The following is a 10,505-nucleotide window of genomic DNA, read 5'->3' on the forward strand; positions in this document are numbered from 1 at the left end:
TAATGCACAAAGGCAGGCAGGCTCGCTCGTAACGCTTGCCAATTCTGCCTCCCGGGGGTTAGGTGGACGGAAGAGGCATAATTATGAATGAACATAAGGGGCGGTGAAGTATTAAATCCGGGTTTGTATGCGGAGGGTGCGCCGCCTTCCAGTACTAGTTCTCATTTATTTGTTGGGGCATCTGAGCAGGGTGCCCTCTGAACGCTGTTTTGCTGCTGCTGCTCACGCAAGAGGCGATTTATAGCACCAAGTGGTTCTACGTGACTGGCCCGGCACAGGCATCTGGTCACACTGGGTCTGGGGGAGCAGCATTCCTGCCCTGTGCTACAGTGGGTACTTATCAGGGGACCAGCTGCAGATATCCGTGGTGTGGGGGTCACGTAACAAGGGAGGGGCACAGGCCAACGGCCGGACTGGAAGCCCAAAGCAGCCGTGGCCCGTAGCACATTGTCAGGCCAGTCCCATTCGGTGCACATAGAGTGCAGCGTGCAAGTCTGACCACACACACACATCCAAACACAACAACAAACAAACACACAACCACACACACACAACCACACACAGAAACAAACACATAGACACCCACACGCACCCACACACAACCACACACAACCACACACACACAACCACACACACACAACCACACACACAACCACACACACACAACCACCCAAACACAACCACAACCACACACACCCACACACACCCACACACACCCAAACACACCCACCCACACACCCACCCACACACCCACCCACACACACAACCACACACACAACCACACACACAACCACACACACAACCACACACACAACCACACACACAACCACACACACAACCACACACACAACCACACACACAACCACACACACAACCACACACACAACCACACACAACCACACACATAACCACACACATAACCACACACAACCACACACACAATCACACACACAACACCACACACAACCACATACAGAAATCCAAACACAATCACACACACTAAACCACAATCACACAAAACCACAATCACACAAAACAACAACCACACACACAACCACACACACACAATACACTGTCAGTGCACACTTTCACCGAGCACAGACACCATCAGTCAGTACACACTTTCACCAGGCACAAACACAACCAGCTTTTCAGTGCACGCTTTCACTGGGCACACACACCAGCCGTCAGTGCCACTTTCGCCAAGCACAAACCACCAGCCGCCAGTGCACACTTCCACCAGGCACACACACCACCAGCCGGCAATGCCAATAGTTCCAACTTAATTAATGCGAGACCTATTGCATTGTAAATGCTTGTTTATGACTATTATGTATATGCTCTATTATACCGCGGGACTCCCACCTCGTTGGCGGAGATGATTCTAAGCATGTAAATCTATGAAAGATACCAATACTGGATAACTGAAGTTACAGGTAAGTAACTCGTTTTCTTACATAACAAAGGGTGAATGCAGCACACAGAGCCTATCCCACCCTTCTCAAACCTCCTAATTCCCACCCATTGGGACAGAAAGACTATTACCTTTCCTGGCGTGGGGATATGGAGCAATGCCGGGGTACGTTGCCCCACCTCTCGACTGTTGTTTACTTTGTCTGTACCGTTTTACCTCTACCCGTGACCACACACTGGTACTTCAGCCTCTGCCTGTTGAACCAAATTATGTGGTAAGGTTGACTAAATTTTTGAGCTAGAAAAAAAAAACGTGAGGCACATTTTGTGGTGGTATTATGTCATTATTTGGTAATTTCTACTCATTTCAACATGGTCTGGGAAAATGTTTTATCTCATTGGCTCTACCTAAACACCGAAATACAGCAATAAACACCTGAAAGGAGACTAGTCCAATCTTTGCAAAGGACCTTCTATTGCACAGCAATACATGTCACTGCGTTTTTAGTAACTTCTGATAAATTAGAGGTAGAAACACTTTTTTATTATTATCTACACTTTATGCAGTTGACGATTGTGGCCAATGTGACAAGCTTGTTTGTGGAGAAAACACGGCAGAAGCAAAAGCTCATAATTCCAGTGGCTCACCCTATTACATAGTGAACTCTACCCTATTACCTCAACCAATACCCTAATACCTCTACTCCTGTGTATAACACTTTTACCAATACCATTGTTAATCTAAGGAGTGCTGCTACCCATGTCTGTTCCCTAGTACCTCTACCCATGGCTATACACAAGCCCTGCTAATAGCATTTCTACCCAATATTTTTGTTTCTTTTCACCTACCTATAACCTAAAGGTTTCTACCCATGTCTGTATCCAAGCTCTGCCCATGTCAGGACCTTTTTCTTACTATTACCTTTACCCCCATTATATTTACAATCACCTATTTGCCATTAACTCTACCTTGCTTATGCCACAATACCCTTAACCATCCCTTTTTTTAAACTTTTTTTTAACATGAGGTCATTATAATAAACAGAAATTAACAATAATTACTATGTAATATGTAATAATAATACAATCTCTTAGTATCCAAAAGCAAGGGAGAAGATAACACAGAAAAATAATAATAATACAAAATAATATAGAATAAAGCCGACACAGCTAATTTAATTTCCGCCAGTGAAATATCACTAATTAGTTTGTCTAATTGTTCATTCTCAATATGATTCAGAGGGGTGGTCTGCAGATATGTATAAATATCATCAGATAATGGTTGATTCCCTGGAATATGCAAGTCCCTATAATATTTAGCAAATTGTTCAAGTATCTGCTGAGAATTTTTGTAAATCATATTATTAAGTCCTTTAATGACCTTGATTAGAGTTTTTGCCTTTTCGTCTGCTACTTTATATGCTAATATTTTCCCTATTTTATCGCCTCCCTCATATTGAGTTAAATGATATTTGTTCAATTTAATAATGCTTTTTTTTCCAAGTGTGTTGTTTAAAGCAGATTTCAGATCAACTCAAGTATATCCCAGAGCTCTGCCTCTGACGAACGCTGTAAGAGTTCTTCAGCCAGCTGTTTTTCTACTTGAAGTATATTAGCAATAGTATTATCTGTCTCTTTTTTACGTTCCATATACTGTCTCAATATAAAGTATGAAGCCCCTAATACTTTATTATATTTAGCCTGTCTCTTTTCTGTCCATGGGATTCCACTGTGACTCACATGATGTCACCACTAGAATGTTTGGTGACATCATAGAGTGTTGGGGGCTTGCCCTGTTCTCGACTGCCAGTTGGCACCAGGCAGGCTGAGTGACAAGGAGGTCACTCCTGGTGGGTCTTCGCTATGTCTTTTGTATTTCCATCTTTATGACTTGACCTGCAACTTGACTTGAATAAAGTAACCTGATAATACACCAGGCTCAAGGACATCTATTTACAACATACTTGCTTTGCAAGTGTCCCAAACCACAATGTGTGAAGCTGAACCAATATTAATTTCCAAGAATTCCTTCAAATGTGTCTTAAGTTTTACCATGAAATTCAAGTCTGAAAGTAAGCTTCTAGGGAATGAAAACGGTCGGGTCTCTGCTTATCTGTCTTGATTTTAAAAGCAAGAATGATTGGGTTGTAGTCGGATGTGACCCTGGGGCAAATCTCCATATAGGTTGACTCCAAAATTCTATCCGACACCCAGGTCATATCTGTGCATGAACAAAGTTTATGCGCAGCTGATTAAAAAGTATATCCAGCAACATCCAGATATAACACCCGCCAAGCGTCTGTTATATCGTGTATTCTTCCTAATTCTCTAACTGCAGCTCGTGTTTTGCGCATCCTCTGAAATGCGCCTCGTCTAGTAGTGTCAATATCATAACTCATAATGCAATTAAAATCGCCCATTATTACCCGTTCTCCCTCCCAACCCAACAGTTCCATATTAACCCTATCAATAGCAGTAGGGTCATCCCTATTAGATCCATACAGGACACAAAGTATATATTTGATGTTTTCAACCTTTATCTGAGTTATAGCCCATCTGCCATTTTTATCTGAAGATGTCCTACTACTCACCCCCTTAAATTGCTTATGTTTCAAAATTACAACCCCTCGAATTGGAGTATTTAACTCTGAACTAACCACTATATCATAACCTAACTGACCTAGCAAGTTCCTATCTTTATAAGAGATAAGAGTTTCCGAAAGTAAAGCAAAATATGGATTATACATTCTCAAGTGTAAAATTAAGAATGTTAGCCCTGGCGGCCCCAGGGAGGTAAAACTCCGGTCCGATTAATTTCCAAAACGAAGAAAAAAATTTGCCCACATTTTAAAAATAAATAAATTCAACAAAAATATAAAAACAAAAAGTGACAAGCGTTGCAAGACAATGGCACAAGGAAACAAGAATAAGCGGTGGGGGGAAAAAAACATCCCTATACCTTTTTTCCCCCACCGCTTATTCTTCCCCCTGTACAAATAGCTCTACCTAAATCCAAATACCTCTACTCCTGCATATACCCAAATAAATCTATCCATATCTCTACCCATTCCTTTACACTAGTACCGCTGCCCAAGCCTGTACCCATTTCCTCTTTTACTTCTGCCCAGTTTTTTCCTTACCTGTTTTCTTGTGCCATTGTCTAGCAACGCTTGTCACTTTTTGTTTTTATATTTTTGTTGAATTTTTTTTATTTTAATGTGGGTAACATTTTTTCCTCATTTTGGAAATTAATCGGAGTTTCACCTGTCTGGGGCAGCCAGGGCTAATATTTTTAATTTTACACTTTCTAAGAAAAGAGAAAATAAACATGTTTGCAACTAATTCGAGATTATAGTCGTGGCTTTTAAACCCCTTCACTCTCCAAAAATGTATTGCTTCGAGTCAAGCCTTAGAATCTCTGAAGTGCATGGAATCTTTCTTTCTTGGGCCTAGCGTTAGTCCCTTTGCACTCAGATAAGCTTGTCAATTTTTGATTTGTTTGGCGATCGTGTTCCACAGGTTTCTATTTTACCAGTATCCTAATATATTCATTCATTCTAAGTCCTACCAGAAGAGGGCTGTGTAATGGCTGGACATTGGAAAGGGGGGTAAATGCGATTCTCCAAATAACATACAGAGAGAATTTTGATTTCATTAAAGACAGCGGAGGCTAACATTGTACAATATCTTTTATTGCTGCCCCAACACATGCAGCCCTTTAAAGAACATGTTTTACTTCACAAGTAGCTGGGAGCATGGTACTGTCTGCAAGAACCCAAGTGTATAACATCCGTGTTAATATCTTATGTACCATGTTGCACACCAAACATTCACTTTTTATTTTTATTTGTTTATTTTAATAGGTGGATTCCCGATGCATACCAGTTTTAGCGAAGTGGCAAAATTCTTATAGCATTAAAGTTGTACTTCAAGAGCTGCGGCGTATAATGATGGCCAAAGAAAACATGAAGCTTCCACAACCTCCGGAAGGACAATGTTACAGCAATTAATTGTAGCTGATTTTCAAACTTCTGTCTTTAAACAACAACCTTCTACTCATATTGATGTCATCATTAAAGTTCACATTGCAGAGCACCCGCATATTTATAGGAATTTCGGTTAACGGTCATGAGTGTGTGGCCTTCACATTGTAAAAATATCCCACTGGTATACCGAAATGCATATGTCCCTTCTGTTTTTCAGGCACAAATTGGAGACCAAGTGAAGCAGTTATTTTTCTTTATAACCAAGGAACTTAGTCTTTTTTTTATCATGGGCCTGGAGTAGCTTAAAGTTGGATTCCTGGTTTTAAAAGAAGAATGCATGACATGGAAGCCCGATTACTGGAGATAAAGCTGCTCTCAAAATTTTAAAAGAGTTCAAACGGCATGCTTTATTCATCTTACTTAGCAAATGAGCGGCAGTTAAAATGTTCATTGTTTAATGTAGCAGGTACAGTGACTACTGTTGCTCATATTGTTGAATATTGTTTGCCGAGGCGTGGGTAGCGACTACTAGTAATGTCACAAAATTTGGTCAGGTCTGGATTGTTTTGATGACTAGTATTTATGAACTGGGGAAGGGGAGGTGTTTTTTTTGTTGTCTATTTTGTTTTGGTTAACAGCTCCTGTGTGTTACTTGTAACAGACAATGGCAAACATTTGTTTACAGTCTTTGTTCTAATAAACCATGCATTTAAGTTTTAGTGAAGCGAAAAATAAAAATAGGTGTATGGCTATATGATTCTGAGATTAAAGCTAGTCTTAAAATGTAAATAAAATGTGGAAAGCGTCCTCCACAGGTGTGCTATTTATGTCATGATGTATTTCCCGTACTCAAATTCCTTTAGGTATTTATGTGTGTGGTACACCTACCACATCTAACGAGATATGTTTCATAAACCTATTTTTGTGATAACCTACAGTTTGCACAATATTGGAAGCTAATGTCTAATTATTCTTACTTTAATGGACCACAGTGGCATCAGCGTTTAAATTCTACAAGTTTCTTACCAGGCCAGAGTATGGAGTTCCCTTGGCCGCCTCATAATCCATTCACTGAGGAATCCCTGTTCCCTAGGAGATAATACTAGTTATCTGTAGTTATAACAGTTTTCATTTGAGTTATTCGGCTTTGAAGGTGGTATGTTGTAAGTCGCAGCGTGGGTTCTACTAGCACATACGGCACAGTGATAATTTGCCACACAGTTTTATCAACAGTGGAATTAACGGCCTTTAGCGCTTGAGTATGCCATTCTGTGCAGATTGCGGGGCTGATTCAGGTGTGCGTTTTGGGAATATTTATTTCTGTGACCATTTAACTATTTACATACATACACACACACACCACTAAGTCAACATTGGACTCACTGCATTTTATGAATCGCCAGATTAAAGATTGTGAATTACAAATAAATATCACAATTAAAATTCCAGGTAATTTTGAAATACATCTGCAAATACTTAATCACTTTAGCAGAGCTGTAATTGGAACAATCGCATTCAGGTCTGCCCATCATAGTTTGCCAAAGTTTGGATAAAAACTGCCACAATTCTCGTCCTGAGCCTCTGAAATTGTTTAATCACTGATGTCACATGGGCTTCTATTTTGTATCAAAGTGAGAGTTTCCGTCTGATGCTTCAGAGCATTGTTATTGAGCATATCAGACAATCTGAGTGATTGGTGCACGTGCTTCTTAACCACGTCTACACCCTTTTTATGTTTCTTTCATGAAAGTTCTGTTGGTATTTCAAATACAGTTAACTAATAAATTATATCAACTGGCAGTACATGTGTAACGTATTTCAACAAAAGCAGAACAGTAACACGTGGATCTTCAGCCGACAGGCTTTTAACATGGTGTCTTTGAGCAATTACTATCATAACCTTTTTAATTAGCTGGCTGTTTATATTTGCCTTCTTTTTCCCTTATGTATTAACACTAGTGGTGTGCGAAATTTGTATAATTAGTTTTTGTGTAATTACGCTCATTTTGGGGGCAAAATTGTGTCATGCGGAATGCAAATATGGCATATCTTTATTTTAGCATGAAATGAGTCCTCGTGTCCGGTTTATATATGAGGATGCATTTTGTGCATAAAAATAATAGGGCCAAAATCACACGGATTGTGAATTCTGGTCATTTGCATTGTTCCCACACTTTGTGCTATAATTATGCTGTGAAATTTATAAAAACAAGCGTTAGCAAAGCCATTAGGCCTCCCGTTTTGGACCTATTGGATTTGGCAACGCAGTTTGTTGGCAAAATACTGCACAACACTGGCAAAAACAAAACCAGCATTAGGAATGCATTAGGGCTCGGGTTTGTTTGAGTTAGAGATAATGGCATTGTAAATGGCAATGTGTTTTAGGCATGTGTTTTGGAGTGGAAGCATGTGGTGTGTGTTGGAGATATGTGTGTTGGATTGGAATGTTATCATTGGTGGCATGCTGCACTTTAACGCATTATCTTTAAAAGGTAAAGTGCAGCATAGTGCGATAGGTACAACATAATTGGTGGATGCGTTATCAATTGGTGTGTGCATTGATGGGTGGTGGATGTGTGTGCCTGTAGGAATTGTGCAGTGATGGCTGTTGGTGTGTGTGTTTGGTGGAAGCGTGTAGTGGTGGCTTGAGGTGTGTATGACTGGTGGTAGCGTGCAGTAAGAGCTGTTACTGAGTGTGGCTGTCAAGCGTACAGAGATGGATGGTAATGCGTGTGGTTGGTGAAAGGGTGCACTGACAGCTGTTGATGATTGTGCCAATTGAAAGAGTGGCTGGTGCACTGTCAGCTGTTGGTGTGTGTGTGTTTGGTGAAAGTTGCACTAACATTGTTTGTTGTGTGTGTGGGTGTTTAGCGGCACTGATGCATGGTCGTGTTTGTTTTTAGTGAAAGCGTACATTTATGTTTGTTGGTGTTTGTGCCTGGTAAAAGCATTCATTGACGGCTGGGGGTGTGTTGTTTTGTGTGTGGTGGTGAGTGAGTGGTGGTGAGTGAGTGGTGGTGAGTCTGTGGTGGTGAGTCTGTGGTGGTGAGTCTGTGGTGGTGAGTCTGTGGTGGTGAGTCTGTGGGGGTGAGTGTGTGGGGGTGAGTGTGTGGGGGTGAGTGTGTGGGGGTGAGTGTGTTGTGGTGAGTGGTGACGAGTGTGTGGTGTTGAGAGAGTGAGGTGTGTGTGGTTTGTGTGTGTGGTGTATGTGTGTGTGTGGTGTATGTGTGTGTGGTGTTTTCTGCACACTCACACACCGCCCCTACACATTCACACACTGCTCACCTGCACACTCCCAATGTCACCCTGCATAGTCACACTGTTTATCCTGCACACTCATTCTGCACACTCACACAATATGCACCCTCACACACTGTCTCTGCAGTCACTCTGCACTCACTGTCACTTTACACTCACTCTGCACTCAGAACTCTGCACTCACTGCACTCAACTGCACGCAACTGGACTCAAAAGCACACAGCACTCAAAAGCACACAGCACTCAAAAGCACACAGCTCTCAAAAGCACACAGCACTCAACAGCACTCTGCACTCAACAGCACTCTGCACTCCACAGCACTCTGCACTCCACAGCACTCTGCACTCCACAGCACTCTGCACTCCACAGCACTCTGCACTCCACAGCACTCTGGGCCACACTGCACTCTGGGCCACACTGCACTCTGGGCCACACTGCACTCTGGGCCACACTGCACTCTGGGCCACACTGCACTCTGGGCCACACTGCACTCTGGGCCACACTGCACTCTGGGCCACACTGCACTCTGGGCCACACTGCACTCTGGGCCACACTGCACTCTGGGCCACACTGCACTCTGGGCCACACTGCACTCTGGGCCACACTGCACTCTGGGCCACACTGCACTCTGGACCACACTGCACTCTGGACCACTCTGGACCACACTGCACTCTGGACCACACTGCACTCTGGACCACACTGCACTCTGGACCACACTGCACTCTGGACCACACTGCACTCTGGACCACACTGCACTCTGGACCACACTGCACTCTGGACCACACTGCACTCTGGACCACTCTGGACCACACTGCACTCTGGACCACACTGCACTCTACACTCTGGACCACACTGCACTCTACACTCTGGACCACACTGCACTCTACACTCTGGACCACACTGCACTCTACACTCTGGACCACACAGCACTCTACACTCAACTGCACTCTACACCACACAGCACTGTGTGTGTGAACAGTGCCTGTGTGTGTGAGAAGTGCCTGTGTATCCCAGCACCTAAAATCAACCTACTTGTCAAGAGGCCCAAGGTTAGACACACAAGCACAACTGTTGCAACCCGGCTGCTCTGACCCTCCATGCAGAAACACATTCCTGCTCTCGGAGGTTTGGTTTTGTTGCTGAACAAGACATGAGCCCCTTTGATGAGGAGAATGCGGCAAAATGTGGGACTGTTCGTAAGTGACGTAGGCGCAGTGCCGGTGTGTGTGAGCAGCCTGTATGTAGTACCTGTCTGTGTGAACAGTGTCTGTGTGTGTGAGCAGTGTCTGTGTGTGTGAGCAGTGTCTGTGTGTGTGTGAGCAGTGTCTGTGTGTGTGAGCAGTGTCTGTGTGTGTGAGCAGTGTCTGTGTGTGTGAGCAGTGTCTGTGTGTGTGAGCAGTGTCTGTGTGTGAGCAGTGTCTGTGTGAGCACTGTCTGTGTGTGATAAGTGCCTGTGTGTGTGAGAAGTGCCTGTGTGTGTGAGAAGTGCCTGTGTGTGTGAGAAGTGCCTGTGTGTGTGAGAAGTGCCTGTGTGTGTGAGAAGTGCCTGTGTGTGTGAGAAGGGCCTGTGTGTGTGAGAAGTGCCTGTGTGTGTGAGAAGTGCCTGTGTGTGTGAGAAGTGCCTGTGTGTGTGAGAAGTGCCTGTGTGTGTGAGAGAAGTGCCTGTGTGTGTGAGAGAAGTGCCTGTGTGTGAGAGAAGTGCCTGTGTGTGTGAGAGAAGTGCCTGTGTGTGTGAGAGAAGTGCCTGTGTGTGAGAAGTGCCTGTGTGTGAGAAGTGCCTGTGTGTGAGAAGTGCCTGTGTGTGAGAAGTGCCTGTGTGTGAGAAGTGCCTGTGTGTGAGAAGTGCCT

General features: G+C 43.3%; 1 protein-coding gene across 2 annotated transcripts in view; it reads left to right on the forward strand.

Annotated features, from left to right (window-relative positions):
- UBE2V2 (ubiquitin conjugating enzyme E2 V2) overlaps positions 1-7,199 on the forward strand; it is a 184,502-nt gene extending 177,303 nt beyond the window's left edge. For both annotated transcript variants that reach the window (XM_086965732.1, XM_086965733.1), the window contains exon 4: positions 5,277-7,199. In XM_086965732.1, coding sequence (XP_086821858.1) covers positions 5,277-5,423 — 147 coding nt within the window. In that variant the 3' untranslated portion in view covers positions 5,424-7,199. The remainder of the gene's footprint in view (positions 1-5,276) is intronic.
- Positions 7,200-10,505: the final 3,306 nt, after the last annotated feature.

The sequence above is a fragment of the Lissotriton vulgaris genome, chromosome 4_1 (genome assembly GCF_964263255.1).
Source record: "Lissotriton vulgaris chromosome 4_1, aLisVul1.2, whole genome shotgun sequence".
Classification (NCBI taxonomy): domain Eukaryota; kingdom Metazoa; phylum Chordata; class Amphibia; order Caudata; family Salamandridae; genus Lissotriton; species Lissotriton vulgaris.